The sequence below is a fragment of the Jaculus jaculus genome, chromosome 7 (genome assembly GCF_020740685.1).
Source record: "Jaculus jaculus isolate mJacJac1 chromosome 7, mJacJac1.mat.Y.cur, whole genome shotgun sequence".
Classification (NCBI taxonomy): Eukaryota; Metazoa; Chordata; class Mammalia; order Rodentia; family Dipodidae; genus Jaculus; species Jaculus jaculus.
In genome coordinates this window covers 114,686,037-114,708,401 of record NC_059108.1, presented here as the reverse complement: position 1 = coordinate 114,708,401, position 22,365 = coordinate 114,686,037, and the positions used below count along the sequence as shown (strand labels likewise).

The 22,365-nt window shown below is 39.8% G+C and overlaps 1 protein-coding gene across 1 annotated transcript in view; it reads right to left on the bottom strand.

Moving 5' to 3' along the window:
- Positions 1-2,130: 2,130 nt before the first annotated feature.
- Positions 2,131-22,365, bottom strand: part of Lrrc9 (leucine rich repeat containing 9) — a 94,842-nt gene continuing 74,607 nt past the window's right edge. The window contains exons 28-32 of the mRNA XM_045154699.1: positions 18,078-18,295; positions 13,498-13,566; positions 9,525-9,665; positions 5,482-5,553; positions 2,131-3,937 (exon numbers count right to left, since the gene is read on the bottom strand). Coding sequence (XP_045010634.1) covers positions 3,683-3,937; positions 5,482-5,553; positions 9,525-9,665; positions 13,498-13,566; positions 18,078-18,295 — 755 coding nt within the window. The 3' untranslated portion in view covers positions 2,131-3,682. The remainder of the gene's footprint in view (positions 3,938-5,481; positions 5,554-9,524; positions 9,666-13,497; positions 13,567-18,077; positions 18,296-22,365) is intronic.

Below are 22,365 nucleotides of genomic sequence, written 5' to 3'. Positions count from 1 at the left end.
ATATGGAGCTTGGGACTTTTTCCTCATCACTTATTTTTTCAAGTTATTGGGAGTTATAGTAGTTTGTGATATTTGTATGCAGAAACTGAAGGCAATAATTAAAATAACTATATAAGTCTGAGAGTGTGGCATGGTGGCATATGCCTTTAATCCCAGCACTCTGAAGGCAGGGGTAGGAGGACCGGGGCTACAGTGAGACCCTACTTCAAAAAACAAAAAAAAGGGGGGGGGAGGGGGAGATGATATTAAACCAAATTAATCCAGGAGGATAGATTAACATAATATAATCTCAGCATGTCTCAGTAACATAATTAACATGACTACCTCCCACCCCCATTGACTACTATGTGGGAGCTTTTGTATCAATACAAAACAAATAGGTTTCCTTTGTATATGCATAGTTATCTTTGGGTAATTATATTCAGTTTGATCTTAGAAAGATGCTCCCAGTAGTTCTGTATTAAATAACCTACTTGTGACTTAAATCATGGTGACTCCATTTTTTTAATGGTTTGGATGACTTAAGGTAATTCTGCAGTAAATTATTTCTGTATATGGTGGATTCATTTTTTTTAAAAAATAGTTTGTCAAAGATGTAGTTGGATTTGGACTGTTTAAGAAATGGTTCATCCTGAGGACTTGCAAACACAGCTTGCATCACATCACAGGAGTCAGTGCAGCACACTAGATCTGCAAGAGGCTAGCTACTGTGAAGGGAACAATGGCTAATTCTAGAAATTAAGGCAGGGAAATACTGAGCAGTAGAGTGGTCTTTAAATGTTATTGGGATGGAGCTGGTTTGCAGGGTGGTGTCCATATTGGAGGCAGGAAAAGTGAAAATGTAAAGAAAGCTTTGAAGAATTAAACAAACATAATATCAGAGAGTCTAAAGTATTTTCAGTACCAAAATAAATGAACTGTTTTATGTATTCCATAAATAGAGACAGCAACTAGAAAACAGCTAAAACCAGATGACAAGGTATTACTTCAAGGTTGTTTTAATCCTTAGTCTCATGACAAGACTATCTGACCTTAACAATCATTTTAAACACAAAAATTGTGATGGAAATCTGCTAGATTTTGACGAAGGTTTCATGTATGTGGGAAAATAAGTACTATGCTATCTGATAGCTTTTTGCACTGTAGAGAGTAAATGTATGATAATATAGTATATCCACATTTATATGACTAGCAAATTTGGTATTTATAGAGAGGAACATTAATAAAACCCAAACAACTGTACTTCCTGTGTCCTGAAACCCTGGAGCTCTACAGATGGCTGTACCACATCACCTCATCCTGACTGCTCTGGTGTTCTGTGATGACTGTACCTCCCTCATTCTGACTGCTCTGGTGTTCTGTGATGACTGTACCTCCCTCATCCTGACTGCTCTGGTGTTCTGTGATGACTGTACCTCCCTCATCCTGACTGCTCTGGTGTTCGGTGATGACTGTACCTCCCTCATTCTGACTGCTCTGGTGTTCTGTAATGACTGTACCTCTCTCATCCTGACTGCTCTGGTGTTCTGTGATGACTGGACCTCCCTCATTCTGACTGCTCTGGTGTTCGGTGATGACTGTACCTCCCTCATCCTGACTGCTCTGGTGTTCTGTAATGACTGTACCTCCCTCATTCTGACTGCTCTGGTGTTCGGTGATGACTGTACCTCCCTCATCCTGACTGCTCTGGTGTTCTGTAATGACTGTACCTCCCTCATTCTGACTGCTCTGGTGTTCTGTGATGACTGTACCTCCCTCATCCTGACTGCTCTGGTGTTCTGTGATGACTGTACCTCCCTCATTCTGACTGCTCTGGTGTTCTGTGATGACTGTACCTCTCTCATCCTGACTGCTCTGGTGTTCTGTGATGACTGTACCTCCCTCATTCTGACTGCTCTGGTGTTCTGTGATGACTGTACCTCCCTCATCCTGACTGCTCTGGTGTTCTGTGATGACTGTACCTCCCTCATCCTGACTGCTCTGGTGTTCTGTGATGACTGTACCTCTCTCATCCTGACTGCTCTGGTGTTCTGTGATGACTGTACCTCCCTCATTCTGACTGCTCTGGTGTTCTGTGATAACTGTACCTCCCTCATCCTGACTGTTCTGGTGTTTGTGACGGCTGTACCTCCCTCATCCTGACTGCTCTCGTGTTTTCTGATGTCTGTACCTCTCTCATGCTGACTGCTCTGGTGTTCTCTGATGACTGTACCTCCCTCATCCTGACTGCTCTGGTATGCTGTGGTGATGGTATCTCTTTTTATCTTCATACTCTTGAGCTATGTGTAGTAGATTGCTATGCTCTGATGAGAACATAAGTAGGGATGGGTACATTTGTTGGAGGTGCTAAAATGATATTTATGCATGAGTATTTGAAGGGTTTTTTTGGTAAAAATCCATGTGGTCCTAAGGCTATTTTTTTTTTTCTGTCTGAAATAAGGAATTTGGTCAGTTAAAGCTATAAAATAATGTGAATCATCAAGTAGTTAAATTTGGTTGTCCTTAAATGAACATATATTATGATGATTTTATAACATGAATTCCAAATTTAAAATAAAAGTAAAAATTGCAGTGGTTTTGGTGGTGCAGCAAGGTGGGTGGACACAGATCGAAGCCAGCTTGGTCTAGATAGCAAGCTACGATTTAAAAAAGAAAGAACAAAACTTTTGTAAAGTTGCAATGTATTGTTCATGCCTACTGTGGCTTATATTTTTTGTCATCTAATGTATCGATTTGATCCTTCATAGGTAATTTCTAAAAATATAAATATTCAATACCCCTTTCTGTGTGCTATAATAGTAAACATATGTGTGAAACTAAAAACAAAAACTTAGGAAACTCTCAGTCTTCCTAAATGCTGTTAAGGAGGCTACTTCAGTATGATTAAATCCCCAATGCCTTAAAGATACACATATCTAGAAAATAAGCAGAATGAAACATCACAACAGAGTAAAGTGTCCTGGGTTTCTTTAACTTGATTGATTAAAAACTACAACCAAACATAGTAATCTCGCTTACCAGTTTCCTTGATTGTTTTTATAAGTACTGTGGTAGTTTCATGTCATAGGAGGAAGTTAAAAGGAATGGAAGACATGAGCCCTCAAGGAAGAGTACTTACAATACCCCCTTCCTTTTCCAAAACAATAGAGAGCCAGTGAAGATCTGGAATTAGGGAACAGGTTTGTTTTAATCCTGAATTTAAAATGTACATGCTAAATGAAACCATTTCCATGTCCTGTTATGTGAGTATGTTTCTTCTCATAGGTAATTCTCTGCCTCTAGAAAACCTAGCTTCATGAACTTACTGACAATTTCAAGCAAAAAGCATGATGCACTTGTAAGATACCCTTTCTGCCTCCAAGATTCTTTTGTTATAGTTAAAATGTTCTGATTTCTACTTTCAGCATTCATTGTCTGCTACAGCATACAGAAAATGAAATAAAGCCTTTGACAGAAGGTGGGAAATAATTGCACAAGCACCACAAAGTTCACATTGTGAGAGAGCAAATCTTCACTTACAACCTTTTGGCTCTGAAGTAGAGTATAACATGTTATAGTCTCTGAAATCAGAACAGCGCAAAAACTCGACTGAACATGCAAATTTAACAAATGCAAACGAGAGGTGTGCAATTGTAAGTAACATTAGAAATCAAGAGTTTTGGTTTCAAGTGAAGTGGGTTCTTTATTGCTGCTGCTGCTGTTGCTGCTGCTGCTGTTGCTGTTGCTGCTGCTGCTGCTGCTGTTGCTGCTTGTTGGTTTTTACATTCTCTCTGAAACTCTTTGTAAAAATACCTTCAACTTCAGGAGCTAAAGTGAAGTCAGATCCCAAGTAATGGCTAAATCCTTCAGGCAGAATCACATTTGTTATTTTAATAGGAGATGCTTTCACTTGGCAGAATGAGCTACTATCCATAGGAGCGTTGACAACAGGATTAAACTACATGATAAAATATTAAAACAGTTAAGAATATCTTCCCACTGAAACCGAGACTCATAGATTCAATTCAACTACATGCTTACTTAAGCTCTGAATCAGTACCTGACAAAACCTGTAATATGGGCAGTGCCTCTGAGGCAGTAGACCCAGTTCCCTGTTCCTCAGATTGCACTGCACCCATCTCTAGAAGCTTGTTCTTGAAGGGCCCTCCCATTTCCAAAAGAAAGACTACAATTATGGAATGAGAAGATGGTTCCTTGGCACTGTTGCTTCTTTTCTATGAATAGGACTGTGTGGAAGGTAAGAGGGGTCCCTTCTCTATCTCTATATTCCTCACGTTACTCCCTGAGGTGTCTTGCAATTAATTGGTTTTTCAAAAACAAACAAATTAAGTAGGGAGTAAGAAGAGAGCAACAAGTATTACACTGTGAGTTGAGAATTAAGAGACTTTTAAAGAATTTCAGGAATCAGCAGATGGAGGAGAAAAGTGTTTTTTAGGTAGAGGAATGTTGATTGCCCTGAAATATATACCTGCTCTGTTTTCATTAAGACTGTGACCTTATTTAAACTTTTAAGGATATGAATTCTGAAAATATGGTTCAATTTATGTGGACACATAGGCCTATGCAATTTCTGCAAGATGATCTGTTTACCTCATACTTGTGTAAGCATTACCCAGAACGCAGCTTTGAAATGAGCACTAGGGTACCAGTGTTCTCACTAAAGCTCTCTGTCCTGTGTTCATATGTGGGAGTGTCTTCCTATCACTAATTAAAATGCTGTCAGCTTTTCTCCTAAAATCAAACTACCAAAATGATCAGACTTAAAAGATAATTTTAAAGCTTACTTTCCCCCTTTTCTGCTATTAAAAATAAAAAAAAATAACAGCACCACAACAAACAAAATAAATTAGCTTGAACTGATAAACTTGAAAACCTTTTTTTCTGAATTACTTAAAGAAATAATTGCTCAATTTTCTTGTATCCCTGAAAGTAAGAGTTAATGATGAATCTTAAAGATATGTTTTTCTAAAATAAAACTGTTACTATTTCTTTTATTTTACTAACCATATATAGATAAATCAAAAAATAATTTTAAATAAAGTTTTTGCATATAGAATAGCAGTGGAAAGATAATTAAATTATTTTTTATATAGTACTGACTCAAGAGTGAAGAATAGTTATACAGACTAAATCAATATGACATTATAGTAGAGAGTAATGAGAAAATAGAGTTTATGAGAAAAATAGGCATGTAAATCCTTTAATAAAATATTTATACTGACTGAAATGCAAGTTCATTTTTTTCCTGCTAAATTAAACCGATTTAAAAATTGTATATGAAAATTAGGATCTTTAAAGTTATTCTGAGTGATTAATTTTAGCATGATTACTTTAAAGTAGAATTTATAAATTTTCAATTAAGCAATAATTCTTGTTGGTCTCTCAGGGAAGCCCTCAGAGTGCAATGTGGCAGGAAGAATTTCCTTCCCAAAGGTGTCTGTCTGTCCACTAGCCACATCTCTATACCTATGGCTATCTTACCTTACACAGCAAAGGAGCTTGTGAGTGTGACTGAGGTAAGGGTTTTGAGGCAGGCAGATTGTTCTGCATCATCTAAAAGGAGAAGAACAGAGGGTCAGAGTGCAGGATATGAGCATGGAAGCAGAGGTCCTAGTGATACCCTGCTGAAGCCATGAGTAGAAATGGCCCCCACAAGATGGCTGCTCACAGAACCCGCTCACTTCTGGGGCTTCCAGAAGGAATGCTGGCCAGCCAGTCCTTCTGGTTTTAGCCCCCTAAGACCGAATTTCAGATTTCTGACTTCCAGAACTATGAGACTATAAAGCTGTGCTATTTTGAGCCACTAGATTTGTGATCATTTGTTGCAATGTTGATAGAAAACTGATTCATGGGAGAAGTGTGTGTCAAGAAGTGGTTTCTCAAGGAATATAAGATCAAGAAGGAAAAGAGGGTATAAACCCCTCAATTAAACTTCATCTGATTTAGTCTCTCTTGACAAATTGAATTACATGGGACTGGAGGGATGACTTCGTGGTTAAGGCACTTGCCTGCAAAGCTTAAAGGATCCAGGTTCGATTCCCCAGGACCCAGGTAAGCCCAATTCACAAGGTGGCACAAGCATCTGGAGTTCATTCATAGCAGTTAGGGGCCCATTCTCTCCCTCTTTCTACCTGCCTTTCTTTCTCTCTCTGTCTCTTAAGTAAATAAATAAAAATAGATATTTAATAAACAACTAAAAAACAGCTACATGACAAAACTTTGAACACATGACATTACACAATCCTCTTAGTCACATGATATAAATTGGTGGCTAAGATATTTTATCACAAGGCATAGATTTTAAAAATATTTTTATAGACACACGAATCAATTTCTTTTGCTTAAACTAATTAATTTTCATTAATATTGAACAACTATAAGTCTTACAGATCTCTGTGAATATTATTCTAGAAGCCTGTTTGTTGACCAAAAACTGTTAATGAGAACAGAATTAAGAAACATTCAGAACATTAAGGATTATAAATAGGGCCGGGCGTGGTAGTGCACACCTTTAATCCCGCACTCAGGAGGCAGAGGTAGGATTGCCGTGAGTTCGAGGCCACCCTGAGACTCCATAGTAAATTCCAGGTCAGCCTGGGCTAGAGTGAGACCCTACCTCGAAAACCCCCCCCCCCCAAAAAAAAAGAATTATAAATAGGGATGAGATTATAGCTCAGGGGGTAGGACACTTGCCTAGCATGAATGAAGCCCCAAGTTTGATCCTCATAACCACACAAAAATAAGAAAGAAAAATATAAATATGTTCTAAAAATTGTACATGTATATGTCTTCACCAATCTCTCAAAAATATTTATTTGAGAGAGAAGTTCTGAGACAGAAAGACAGAGAGACAAAGTGTGTGTGTATGTGTCTGTGTGTGTGTGTGTGTGTGTGTGTGTGTGTGTGTGTGAGAGAGAGAGAGAGAGAGAGAGAGAGAGAGAGAGAGAGAGAGAGAGAGAGAAAACAGGCATACCAAGGCCTCTTGCCACTGCAAACAAACTCTACATGCATGTGCCACTTTGTGCATCTGGCTTTAAATTGGTACTAGGGAATTGAACCCAGGCCATTATGCTTTGCAAGCAAGTGTCTTTAACTGTTGTGCCATTTCCCCAACTCAAACAGAAGGGTAAGTAACTGAGATCTTGGTCTCAGTAGACTGAGTTGTTTTTTTTTTTGAGGCAGTGTCCCACTCTAGCCCAGGCTGACCTGGAACTCACTCTGTAGTCCCAGGCTGGCCTTGAACTAACAGTGATTCTCCTATTTCAGAGCTCCTAAGTGCTGGAATTAAAGGTGTGCATGACTATGCCTGGCCTTACTAATCTTTGGATGAAGGATCAAGGTCTGTTTTGAAAGCAAGAGTTTTTGGTTGCTATTATCTGACTGTGCTTGGATAAATCATACCCTTCAAGTTTTACCTATAATTTCCAGTTGGTTTCTTTCTTTTTTTTTTTTTTTTTTTTTTTTTTTTTTGGTTTTTTGAAGTAGGGTATCACTTCTGGCCCAGGCTGACCTGGAATTCACTATAGAGTCTCAGGGTGGCCTTCCAGTTGATTTCTTTGGAATAGAATTTAAAGACAAGGAGAAAATTTAAAGACAGGAACTTTCCTAGAATAAAAAATAGTTTTTAAATTTCTCTGATTTTTAAGATCATTTTTCTTGTATTTTATAAGGGTTTTCCTTGATAGCACGCATGTACGTGCAGGTGCATTTGATTGCTTTTTATCCAGACTTTCGAGCATATTCACTGTAGTTTCCATAGAAACATAGAAATTATTCAAGTTTTGTATTTATACTTTGTTTGCTTAAGATAAAAGCCAGCACAACAGGAAATTTTTTGTTTTGTTTTGTTTTGAGGTAGGGTCTCTCTCTAGTGCAGGCTCACCTGGAATTCATTATGTAGTCTCAGGGTGGCCTCAAACTCACAGTGATCTTCCTTCCTCTGCCTCCTCTGCCTCCTCGTGCTGGGTTTAAAGGTATGTGCCACAATGCCCAGCTTACCACAGGAGTTTTTAAAACCACAGCCAACTCTTGGAGAGTATTTGACTGCACAGCTGAAGGGAGAAGTAGACTAAGAGGGGAGCTTGCTATCATCAAGCTTCGCCCATGTGTGTTCTGCCTTCTGTTTGTTTTTTATGATGGAAATTGGGAGGTCTTTTAATTGGTATCTCCTAATCCAGTGAGTTAAAAAAAAAAGAGAGAGAGAGAGACTGGGCTGGAGAGATAGTTTAGTAGTTAAGGTGCTTGCCTGTGAAACCCAAGGACCCAAATTAGATTTCCCAGAGCCCTCGTAAGCCAGACACACAAGGTCATACATGCATAAAAGGTGGCCATATTTCTGGCGTTTGATTGCAGTGGCTAGAGGCCCTGGCATGCCAATTCTCTCTCTCTCTCTCTCATAAAAAAAGACCATTAGGAGGGCATCTATGGTGAATGATCTTACTGCTTTCTCCTTCAAGATACCTTTCTTAATTACTGTTATTTTCTTTGTGTGTATGTTCATGTGTGTGTGTTCACAGGAGGGAGTCACATGACATGCATGTGGAGGTCAGTGTACAAGGCCGGATGTCAGTTATTGTCTTTCACCTTCTTTGAAGCAGGGTCTCTTCACAGTTCACAGCTGCAATACCAGGCTAGCTGGATCACAAGCTTCTGGGATTGTCTTGTCTCCACATTTGTCATTGGAGAGCTGGGATTTGAGACATTACTAAATTCACTACTTTGGTTTTATGTGGGTTCTTGGGACAAAAACTCAGGTCCTCATGTTTTCACAGCAATGATTTTATGAACTGAGACATCTTCCCATCCCAAGATACATTTCTTCAAATTACTTTCGGTTCATTACTCTATTGTTTTTGGTCTGTTGCTTTCAGTTACATTGTAGGTCATTTACATTCCTTCTAATCCATCCTGGTCTTTGTCACATCTCTCTTAGATTATTTTTAAAAGTCTCAACTGGTTTTACCATTTACTCCAGTCTCTTTCTCAAACTTTACAATGGATCTTCTCTAATACTTTTATACCTGTGTTCAAAAATCATTGGCTTTCTGTGTTAAATTTAGTCTTTAGAAGGTGGTCATGAAAATCCAGGACAGCCAAAGGTAGCATGCATTTGTGGCTTTATGTCTTTCTAATCTTGTTCCGTGGTCAGATACTTCTCAGGGCTCATAGGCAAGGCAAGTACCTAAGGATAGCAGCGCACATCCCTCTTGTTCGATGAACTCCACAGTCCAGACAGTTGAGGTGAGATTTCCTTTCTCCCCTGTCTCTCTGCCTTTGTCATTAATGCCTGCAAACATGACATGTTTCTGTTTCTTACCTTCTAGCATCATCTAGAATATTGAAAAGAGCATTTACCTTACATCATTATTAGGAAGAAAAGCTTCCTTTGATTAGCAGTCACTAAGTAGGTACTAAGATAATCTACAAAATACCATAGATTTACACATTTAAATCTAAATGTGTAAGATATAATGTTCATTTATAACAATTTATATTTAAAGGAAAAGCATACATAATATAGTTACCAAACTTTTCTTTGCTTGTAGTTCAGAGAAGTGAAATTCAGCTTTTGCCCTATCTTCTGAATTTATAGGAACTCCGTCTAACATCTGTAAGTTAGGTAGCCGAAATATGAGCACATGGCGATGTAGCATTTTTCTACAAATCTAAAGAGAGTTAAAAATAGCAATTAATCCTAAAATATTTTTTACTTAAAAGATACTTTTAAAAAATGGCAGTTTGGCAAAGGCAATAAAGATGACAAGAATAGCTAATTTACTTTATTAAATGATGTACATATAAATTATCCCTTGGAAGAGTTCTTAATTTCCTGTTACATAAAATGAAATTAAGAAGTTACTTAAAAATTTTTTTTGTTGTTATTTTTATTTTATTTATTTGAGAGTGACAGACAGAGAGAGAGAAAGAGGCAGATAGAGAGAGGGAGAGAGAATGGGTGTGCCAGGGCCTCCAGCCACTGCAAATGAACTCCAAATGCGTGCATCCCCTTTGTGCATCTGGCTAACGTGGGTCCTGGGGAGTCGAGCCTCGAACTGGGGTCCTTAGGCTTCACAGGCAAGCGCTTCATTGCTAAGCCATCTCTCCAGCCCAAGAAGTTACTTTAAAACTAAGCTACTGCAGAGTACCATTTATAAGCTGCCTTTTTTCTTTCCCTCCCTCCCTTTTCTTCCTCTCCTTCTTCCCTCCTTTCTTCTTTCTGACAGGGTCTCCCTATACATCACTGGCTGGTCTTAACCCCTGACCTTCCTGCCTCAGGTATATGCCACCTCATCCAGCCTATTCTCCTTTTAAAGTCCATAGTTTGGCCATTAGGTACAGATAACCTCAACTCATGGATACAATTATATTACAAAAGTTCATTTATAAGTAGTTTGAAAAATGTGAGATTTTTCCCAAAGGCAGTATTCCATTTAATATACACCTTCTGGTCTATATGAACCATCCGTCCACTCGTTGTGTCAGCCTATTCTAAAATGTCTGTATATGTGCATAAGAATGTGTGTTGAAAGAGTTAAATATAATAGACTTGCTGGTGTTCACTTTAACTTTAGAAGGCTCTGTTTGCAGCAATAGATCTTTCCTGATGTTTGTAACTTGAATTTAGACATGTTTGCTCCTCTTCTTCACTGACTAAGATAGTTCTTCATGCCCAGACTGTTAATTCAGAAATATGACATATTCTCAACCTGCTTTCTATCTGGAATCTGAAGTTTCCATCCAGAATTGGGAGGAAGTACCTTTGTGATCAACCTCCAACAAAATTCTTGAATGCTGAATCTGAACTTTCTAAGGGGATCCTCTGAATAGAAACCCAACATGAGAGACATGCATTTTTGTGACTGGGTAAGGAGTAAACTGCATGTCACCTATCACGGCAGCGGCAGAGAAAGAGTATGAGGACATGTATACGTGCGTTTCTCTAGATTCTGCCCCCCCCATGATTTGTCAATGTAATCAGTCTTAACCATGAGAAAGCATTATGCTGAGTCCTGCAAGTTCCAGGATATCTTTGAACTAGTGGTATTCTTGGAGACTATCATTACATAAGGTATACAGCTTGTTTGCATTTACACAAACTGATCCATAGACTAGAAAAAGAAGGATAGATCCCAAATTAAGTTTATGAGGCAAAACAACTATGCCTGTTATAGGAAAATCCCAGTGTCCAGGGGTAGCATACCTCCCAGGGAACTACTGATCAGGAAAGCTCCCAGGACTCCCGGAACAATTCAGGCTATTAACAACACTCTTGGTTACCAACCAGAACTAGACAGTAAGATGTTATTGCTGAACACACTACATGTGTTGGCTACAAGATACTGAGAAATGAAGCTGAAACAGAGCTGGAAGCCCCTTCCGTACTGGATAGCAGGTAAACTGTCATGGTTCTGGAAATGCTATGAAGTCTGCTGGGGGAGAATAATTATCAACAGTCTTATGCAGCAGTGAATTTTGTGAGCTACACAAATATCCAGCAAGGCAAGAAATGCCTACTGGTGTAATAGTGGCATGGCTGTTATGAGGGTAACTGCTATTTGATTGGATTTGCAGCCCACTCCACAGGAGGAAATCCATGCCAGGTACTAAGAACCTAGTCAAAAGTCAATTGTTGAGAAGGTCATAGTCCCTAGAAGAAAGCTACTATGGTCCTTTGGTGAAATGGGTAGGTTATGGTTATCAAATTGCCCTCTAAATATTTATGTTTATACCATAGTTTACTGCTGCTTTCACTGATGGTCAGAGAACCTTCTTGTAGATGGTGATAGCTACTGGAAAAACATTAAAAGTGTTGAGAAGAAGTAATAGTTAAGTGCCCTACATCAAATAAGACATGCTTACCATACACACACAGGCTCAGGGAATATTGTATAAAAGGTGATGGATAGAAAGTAACAGTTAGAGGATAGGGGAGAGTGCTTTGGAATACTGTCTTTTGGACACAACATGGCCATTGTATTCATGACCTCACAGCATTTGTTGTGCCCATAATTACATTTTTTAACTTGTTGTCATGACTGATATAGGAAGGGGAAAAAAAGAGATATCAAATTAGAAGAAGAATTAGTTGGCAAAGAAGAAGGGGTAATAGGGAAGTGGTATGGGAGAGAATTGACAAAGAAAGCACTTTATAGGCTGGGGAGATGGTTCAGCACTTAGGGTATTTGCCTGCAAATGCTAATGACTTGGGTTCAATTCCCCAGTGCCCACATAAAGCCAAATACACAAAGTGGCATATGTACCTGGAGTTCCTTTGCAGAGCCTAGGGGCCCATTCTCTGTCTCTCTTCTATTTCTTTCTCTGCTTGCAAATAAATAAATAAATAATAATAAATAAAACACTTCATTGTCTTATCTATCTCTCCCACCCTATCAGTTTTAAAAATTAAAATTGCTACAAAAGGATATTAAATTCACATTTAAAAGATTTATAATTTCTTAGGTTGGAGAGATGCTTAGTGGTTAAGGCACTTGTCTGCAAAGCCAAAGGACCCAGGTTCCATTCCCCAGGGCCCACATAAGCCAGATGCACAAGGTGGCACATATGTCTGGAGTTCATTTACAGCAGCTGGAGGCCCTGGCATGCCCATTCTCATTCTCTCTCTCTCTCCCCACTGGCAAAAGCCATTAGAGGCATTGTGAAGCTTCAACCAGATCCTGGTGCCATCACCAGAGTATACCTCATGTCTTTGACACTGGCTTAAATGAAAACCACTTATCCGAGCTGCTGAATAAGTCCCATCTTGTTACCTATTTGGTAGAATCCACTGGTCTTGCTGCCACTCTCACCATGCTTCCACGGAATCCTCCATCCATCTTCAGTCTCACAGTTCCTGCTGTCAGTTCTTTTACACTGGATTTCCCAAGAACACTCACTAAGCTAAGCAGATATTTTAAACTCTGCAATGTGACTTTTCTCAAATTGCTCAGATATTAAATGAGCAAGGATGCTACCTATTGGATCCCTCAAAGACTCCAATAAGAAAAGTGGCAAGTATCTCTAAATTCATTTGTAAAATGAATATGATTATAATTAAAATAGCAACAAGTTCTCATTTAATGTGAGAATTTATTTCTTAAAATATATAGGAAAATGTAAGAGGTCAAGAATAGCCTGAACAGTCATGGAAGAGAAGGATACAATAAGAAGAGATGGGAGAGGAGAATAAATAGAAGCCCTTCCTCTAACAGGCATTAAGGCAATATTAAATGTTAGTGTTTAACGCAGTGCAATATTACTGGTTTAGCAATAGACAAATGGGCCAATGAGTACCATGTGGAACAGTGAGACAGACCTGACAATCAGTTTGCAGTGCAGTCAGGTGGAAGAAAGTAGTCAATTAAGTTGTGCTGAGTTAACTGGCTATGTACAGAGAAATAGAAAAATTATTTTCTCATATCATATGAAATAAATTATACACAGTTGTCAGAAAATTATGAGATAGAAATAAGAATTTAAGTAGAAAGGTAACATACTCACTGGATTTCCATAAACAGTAAGCTCTCTGAGAGAAGAGATGACATCAAGTTTTTCCAGCTCTGTCATGTCCTATTCAAAAGTTAAGAAATTATCATTTAGTTACACAGAACATCTCCCAATATAAACTAATGTGAAGAAGTTTTTTTGTAATTATTGGACTGCAGGTAGCTCATAACTAAATCCTCTGAAGTGAGCCTGAACGACAATCTTCTGAATTGTTTAATGAAAGCATATTTGTGGATGGTAGATTCCACACACATGACTGCCAAAGATAATAGTCTAACACAGGAAGTGAGCTGTGTAGCGGCACTCACAAGAAAAGCTCAAATTCTTTCTATGAAGTTATGAGCTATTGATTACAGCCATAATAAAAGCAATGTGATATTGACTGCATCTTGATATACCATCTGGGATGTGTGTAAGTCGGGGTAGGTGGGTGTATTGTGAAAAACTATTTTTCTTCTTAAATTAGTTGGCCTTCCCACTGCATAGGATGCATATTATTCATTTAACATTGGTGAAAGCTTAAGATATGTTTTAGTCTTTAGAAAATTACTTTCAAAGTGCTATTCTTGTTCCTTTTTCATGGTGCTAGGGACTGAACCCAAGGACTTATATATGCTGGTGTTCAGAGAGTAGCCATCAAAATGCTACTTCTGACACAATATAGCCAAAAAACTCAGCTTTAAGATTATCCCTAGTTTATAGAAATGCAAAACAATTATTGGCATACCAACATTCCTTTTTAAGATTATAAGTAGAAATACAGCCAATTTATACACTTCCTATTTTGAATTTAGAAATGTCATTAAACAGCTTTGAAAACACTCTTAACTTTTAGTTATCTATAGAGATAATGTGCATTTTTACAAAAATAAGCAGTTCCTACATGTGGGAGAAGCCTGATTAGTCATATTATTTTCTCAAATTAACCACAATATAGCAGTATTTACTAGTGAAATTGTCCTCATCAAAATGCTCATTTCTCATGGAAAATAATAAAAGAGAAAATATCACATTTGTAGGAAATAATGCAAGTCCACAAGCAAACGGATGACTACAATGGCATGAAGAGGACGTCCCATTTATTTTTATTTTTTATTTTTTGGTTTTACGAGGTAGGGTCTCACTCTGGTCCAGGCTGACCTGGAATTAACTCTGTCATCTTAGGGTAGCCTTGAACTCATGGCGATCCTCCTACCTCTGCCTCCCGAATGCTGGGATTAAAGGCGTGTGCCACCATGCCCAGCTAGGACATCCTATTTTTATTTATTTATTTATTTATTTATTTATTTATTTATTTATTTATTTATTTGAGAGTGACAGACACAGAGAGAAAAACAGATAGAGGGAGAGAGAGAGAATGGGTGCTCCAGGGCTTCCAGCCTCTGCAAATGAACTCCAGACGCGTGCGCCCCCTTGTGCATCTGGCTAACGTGGGACCTGGGGAACCGAGCCTCGAACCAGGGTCCTTAGGCATCACAGGCAAGCGCTTAACCGCTAAGCCATCTCTCCAGCCCAGGACATCCTATTTTTAACAAGGGACTTTTCCTTTAAACAAAAATGTGCTTGAGTTACCACTTTAGGCTCAGAAAAGTTGATTAATACATTTTCAGGAATTTTGTGAGATGGTTTATTTTTATTTATTTATTTTTATTATTTATTTATTTGAGAGTGACAGACAGAGAAAGAGGGGGAGAGAGAGAGAGAATGGGTGCGACAGGGCTTCCAGCCACTGCAAACGAACTCCAGACGTGTGTGCCCCCTTGTCCATCTGGCTAATGTGGGTCCTGGGGAATCGAGCCTCAAACCAGGGTCCTTAGGCTTCACAGGCAAGCGCTTAACTGCTAAGCCATCTCTCCAGCCCTGAGATGGTATTTTGTCTTGAACTATGGTGGAAAAATTATATCATGGAATTTAGCAAATGCTACTAGCTAGGCCTGTTCCCCTGCCAAGTGGTTATTAAACATTAAGCACCAGAACAGCCAAAGTTATGACATTTTGAGTACATTGTCAGGGTAGCCACTTACAGCCATCATGGTAACTAGGTTGAACTTTGGGCTGAGGTCTTCATTTGTGACATGAAATATCAATAATTTCCTGGTGTTGTTTCTGGCTTTAAGTAATTATTCACATGTTGAAATGTATAAAGAGAAGCTGGATGCCAGACAAAGAAATCACTTGTAGATACAGAGATCAAATGGGACTTGTAAAGTTGAAATCTTCATTTGTGTTTCTATGATTCTTAGAATGAAAATTCTAGGCTGTGTCACTATTGGGCATGGTGGCAAAATCTAAAGCTTCATACTATAATCTGTAGGGCAGTGTGGGACAGCATATACCTTTATCTGAAATCTCACTGCTTTGCCAAGTTTTATGGGCTTCCCCCCCACCTTTGCCCTACCAATCTTCACCAACCTAAAGATGGTGACTTGATTGCCCACTGTAGAATTAAATTCTAGCTTTAGTCTGCTCAAGTTATGGATTTTGAGAGAACAATTTCTCCCTAAGAGAAATTGAACTATTAAGAACTTTAAAGAAGATGTTCTCAGGAGAATTCCACCGGCTCTGTAACTACCCTACTTACTCTTCTGAGATCCCTCTTCTCTGCTCCACCTCTGAGTAAATGTGCCATCATAGGAAGAGTCTATTTTATTAATCATTAAAATATGTACGGTGAGGCTGGGGAGTTGGCTGTATGGTTAAAGGTGCTTGCTTATAGACCTGCCAATCAGGGTTCAAATCCCCAGTACACACATAAAGCCAGGATCCCAACATGGCACATGTGTGTGGAGTTCATTTGCAAAGGCAAGAGGCACCAGTGTGCCCATATGCACACACTATCTCTACTCTTTCTCATTCTTTGAAATAAATAAACATTTTTTTTAGATAAAATAAGGAGTGAGAGATCACCCCACAGAATTCAGAGAACACCATTTTTATTCTAAGATACATAGTGTTTGTAGTCTAGGAAAGACCTGAGAAGCTACTGAAAATGTCCTAGGACCCAAGTGGTATTGGAATTACAAATAAAGTTTGGTTTTCAATGAGATCATTAGTTGACAATGTGTAAGTCTAAAGGGTTTGTTTGTTTTGGCTGGGTTTAAACCCATGGCCAATGCATGCTAAGCTAATTCTCTACCACTAAACTGCTAGCCCAGCTCTAAGTCTTATTGGATGATTCTGTGTATTAGCACTAGAAATGTTTTGAAAAAATAGCAATTTTCATAACATATTTTTGTCTGAATCAAGTTTTGAGATGACCATTGATAATTTGGGCACTTTCCTCAGGTAGATATTTGAATCTGGATAAATCAGCTGTACACTATTTTTTTCTATATGTATGTTCCCTACTTGCTAAGTGGAAAGGGTATTACCATGATTCCCTTCTATCCTTAAAGTTCCAGCAAAGACTTCCTGAACTGCAGCAAACAGAGCCACAGACAAACACTTAGCAAGATCCACTATATATTCTACTATATATTAATACAAATGTGGACAAGATAGGCTCCATTTCTCCCCTTATATAGTACTCCATAGTCCATCTTCGAAGCTGTCTTAGAAGTATGGGCAGAAGCAGTAAAGTTGGTCAAAGGGGGTTTACATGCCGGTACCAACCTGGTGAGGTCATGCCTTCAACTCATGTGTAGACTACCTGAGGAGAGAGTGTAAGCAGGCTCAGGTGGGGCATTATACTAAAAGTAATCGCTTAAGTTCCCTGGACCTAAAACTAAAGCATGATCTGATGTAAGGAAGACTTTAGTGGGAAAAGCTGGACTATTAGAGCCAGGCCAATGACCATTATTAGGATCTAATGCAAACAGCAAGTACACTAATTATAGCTGCCAAATCTAAAAGATCAGAGGAAGTCCAGAACTGAGACTTAGAAACAACTTAGATCAAGAGCAGTTAAGGAACAAGTGAGAATTCTGAGATTGACAAAACGAACCTTGGAACTATGAGCTAACATTTTTAGTGAGTGGGCACATGTGGTTTATCCAGTCTATACATCTAGAGGTAAGGTGAATATCTCATTAGTGAACTTGTATACCTTGAAATATATATGATATATAAATGATATACAGCAAAGGCAGGACTAGGGAGATGTGGATAAAGCGCTTGCTATTCAAGCCTGAGTACCGAAGTTAGATTCTCAGACCCAACATGAAAAGCTGGAAGCCATAGGGGCTTCCTAATTCCAGTACACTGATGGTGAGATGGCAAGTGGAGATAGAATTTCCAGATGCTTAAGAATGGATGCTCATGGTGACAGCATTAGTCAACATCAGCAAGGGAAGGAGGGAGGGAGAGAGAAAGAGAGAGATCTTGTTTGAGATGAAATAGAAGGTGAGACCAGCCTAAAAATTTGTCCTCTCATCACCAAGCATATACTGTGGCATGTGTGTACCCATACTCACACAACACATCCACCCCCCAGCTCTCTCATGCACAACAAATAAAAAGAGAAAATAGCACAGTCACAACGTTTTCATTGGTGTGTTTGGAAGCTATTTGTTCAGATGCAGAGGAACTGCAGCTTATAAATCTCATAACCACAAAAAAACCCAAAATAATGTTACCTGGATTTTATTATATCCTAGGAAGAGTTTCTCTAGTTTTACCAAAGAATGCAGTTTGCTCAGCTCTTTCAGCCTGTTTTCCTCTAGATGAAGTGCCAGCAGAGAGCTTGGCTGGGCAAAAGCACTGTCATTAAAGGTTCGGATGCGGTTATGGTCTAACACCAGCTCCTGTAGGACCACCAAGTTGTCCAGCCCTTCAACTTGACTGATTTCATTCCCTAAAAAAAGATGTTATAGCATGTCAAATAAGCCCCAACTTCCAGGAATAAAGGTTACCTACCTACCTTCATTTAGATATTTTTTATCAAAGGATTATTTTAAAAGCTAAAAGTATAAATATTTAAAAATATTTATTTATTTACTGGGGGGGGGGAAGGGAATTGGCATGGCAGGGCCTCCAGCCACTGCAGACTCCAGATGCATGTGCCACTTTGTACATCTGGCTTACATGGGTACTGAAAAATTGAACCTGGGTCTTTAGACTCCACAGGCAAGCACTGTAACCACTAAGCAATTTCTTCAGCCCCCCGAAGTGTGTGTGTGTGCGTGCATATGTACACACACACACACACACACACACACACACATACAGTTTTTGTTTTTGTTTTTCAAGGTAAGGTCTCACTCTATCTCAGGCTGAACTGGAATTCACTATGTAGTCTCAGGGTGGCCTTGAACTCATGGCGATCCTCCTACCTCTGCCTCCCAAGTGCTGGGATTAAAGGTGTGCACTACCATGCCCAGCCCAAAGTATATTTTTATGTCTCAAAATTATTACAATACAAAGTTATCTTTTTCTAACTTCAGATTAACAACCTTTCCCAAATAACTTTATCTAGCTTTAGTACTCTGTCTTGCCAATATTTTAATTCAATTATAAAGACATCTTGGAAGGAAATCATTTTGTCCTAATATTTGTTCCTTTACAACTAAATTTACCTCTCCCATTGGTACATCCCATTGACACCACTGTTGTCTCTATCCTATTACTCATATTGGGTAGGAAACACATCTGCTTCAGAGTTGGATCCACCCAGGTACCAGAACACATATGGGTGCAAACTTGGGCAAATTATTTAACATATTGAACCCCAGTTTCTTCATTCTTTACCACTTCCTTCTGCCTTCTTCACAACCTCTTCTATTTACTCATTCTCTTTTTACAATATCTTGAAATGTAGCCCATGCTGACTTAGAACTCACAATTCTACATCTGCCTCCAGAGTTCTAGGATTGTAGGCATTTGTCACTATGCTCTGCTCTCTCCTTCCCTTCCCTTCCCTTCCCTTCCCTTCCCTTCCCTTCCCTTCCCTTCCCTTCCCTTCCCTTCCCTTCCCTTCCCTTCCCTCCCCTCCCCTCCCCTCCCCTCCCCTCCCCTCCCCTCCCCTCCCCTCCCCTCCCCTCCCCTCCCCTCCCCTCCCCTCCTCTCCTCTCCTCTCCTCCCTTCCTTCCTTTCCCCTCCCTTCTCCTCTCCTGCCTTCTCTTTCCTTCCCCTCTCCCCTCCTTTACCCTCCTCTCCTCTCCTTCCCCCCATACTTCCTCATTCACTCCTTCCTTCCTTCCCTTCCCTTCCCTTCCCTTCCCTTCCCTTCCCTTCCCTTCCCTTCCCTTCCCTTCCCTTCCCTTCCCTTCCCTTCCCTTCCCTTCCCTTCCCTTCCCTTCCCTTCCCTTCCCTTCCCTTCCCTCCCCTCCCCTCCCCTCCCCTCCCCTCCCCTCCCCTCCCCTCCCCTCCCCTCCCCTCCCCTCCCCCTCCCCCTCCCCCTCCCCCTCCCCCTTCCCTCCTTCCCTCCTTCCCTCCTTCCCTCCTTCCCTCCTTCCCTCCTTCCTTCCTTCCTTCCTTCCTTCCTTCCTTCCTTCCTTCCTTCCTTCCTTCCTTCTTTTCTTTCTGGCTTTCTCTCTTGTCTTTTGTTTGCTCCTCCTTTTCTTCTGTGTGTGGAGTATGTATGCATGTATGTGCATATGTGTATATGTTTACATGTGTATGGGCACGTGTGTGTGTGTTTGTGTGTGGAGGCAAGAGGTTAATAACAGATGTCTTCCTCAATTGCCGTCCACTTCTTTGATGTCTTTCATTGAGCCCTGTATGGCTGCTGTGAAGATTAAATGAGGTCATGTATGTGGGCAAACACCTTGGCCAGTGACTCTACAAGTTGCCATTGTTAAGAGTAAACTGCCTCACCCTGTATATATATATATGGCTGCCCACTCTAACTTTCCATGCTAGTTATGGCTACTGCAGAAGCTCTCTATGCATGACTACATTAAAACAGACCTTTCCAGGCATGGGTTGTTGACTTTTTGGTATGTCAATTTATCTTTGGTAAAGTCTGCCCTGTGCTCTATCCTCTTCCTTCTGTACATCTCCCTCTCCTCTTCCCTTTCTTTTCTTTTGGCTAAGTCTTCATGTTACTCACTCAAGTCACAAGTACCTTTGATAGGCAAAACAAACACATTTACAATCTTTAAAATGGTCTAGGTCCATCTTTCAGGAAAAAAGTTACTATACTCAGATTGACTTGCCAAATTTCTCCTGTGTCTCACTAATCGATCTCTCAACTTTACTCTTTTATTTATTTACTTATTTTTTGGTTTTGTTTTTCGAGGTAGGGTTTCAATCTAGCTCAGGCTGTCCTGGAATTCAGTATGTAGTCTCAGTATGGCCTCAAACTCTAAGAGATCTTCCTTTCTCTGCCTCCCAAGTGCTGGGATTAAAGGTGTGTGCCACCACGCCCGGCTTGAACTTTACTCTTTTTTATGAGAGAGAGTGAGAGAGAGAGTTTTTAATGAGAGAGAGAGAAAATTGGTGTGGCAGGGCCTCTAGCCACTATACTCAAACTCCAGACATGCTTACCGCCTTGTGCACATGCACAACCTTGTGTCACCTTGTGTGTTTGACTTACCTGGGACATGGGGAGTCGAACGTGCATCTTTAGGCTTCGCAAGCAAACACCTTAGCTGCTAAGCCATCTCTACAGATACCAACTTTTATGTCATTAAATATTATTAGACTAATGTTGTAATCTCTGTGCTTTTTTACATGATACTTTCCTAAAATTGCTTTTATTCATGTTACTTTCTTAAAATTTACAGTTCCTACCTATTTTTTTTTTTTTTCAAGGTAGGGCCTTACTCTGGCCCAGGCTGACCTGGAATTAACTATGTAGTCTCAGAGTAGCCTCGAACTCACAGTGATCCTCCTACCTCTGCCTCCCGAGTGCTGGGATCGAAGGCATATGCCACCATACCCAGCTTCCTACCTATTTTTGATGGTATCTTGTTTATATTTTTCTGTCTTATATTCATTAATAGCTTTGCTCTGCATTTTCAACTTCAAAATTCTTTACTACCTTACATAATTTAAAAAATTACTATAAAATTGCTTGGTTTTCAGGACACTATGAAATTAAGCTGAAGCTGAGCTGGAAGCCTCCTCCCTGTTGAGTAGCTGTCAGGATGCTGGAAAGAGCTATGCAGCCTGTTGGGAGTGAAAAGTCATCAACAGGGCTGGAGGGATGGCTTAGCGGTTAAGGTGTTTGCCTGCAGAGCCAAAGGACCCAGGTTCAATTCCTCCAGGACCCACATACGCCAGATGCACAAGTGGCACATGCATCTGGAGTTCATTTGCAGTGGCTAGAGGCCCTGGCATGGCCATTCTCTCTCTCTGTCTCAAGTAACTAAAAAAGTATTTTTTAAAAAGTCATCAACAGTCTTAACCAGCAGTGGGACCCAGCAAGTTTAACTCCTGGCCAGCCAGGCCAAATGTAACAACTGGTACAGTAGTGGCATGTCTGCTATAGGAGAAACCAATTGTTCTCTGATTGCATGTGGGACCCACACCACTGAAGGGAATTCATGACTGGTATTGAAAACCTAATCAAAAGCTTGGGAGGTAATTAGCCCTAGAGGGGAAACTACTATTGTTCACTGGCTTAATGAATGCATTATTCTCATGAAACTGCCCTCCAAACACTTAAGTTTATGCCCATATATTATTGCTACTCTCACTTTTTGTTAGAGAAGTTTGTCTTTTCAGTTAGTGGTGACCACTGGTGAGGTTCAAAGCTTATCAGAATGTTGAAAAGTGTTCAGCACTAAGTGAAACATGTCTATCATATGCTTCAAGTCTCAGGAACTATTGCAGAAGAGATAGTAGAAAGGATGTAAGAACTAAAGGAAGGGGAAGAGGGCTTTGGAATATTGTCTTCCAGACATAAAGTGGCTGTGGCCCTCATGACTGCACAGTAGCTGATCCTACTTACACAAGACCTCCATAATAGGAGGGTAAAGA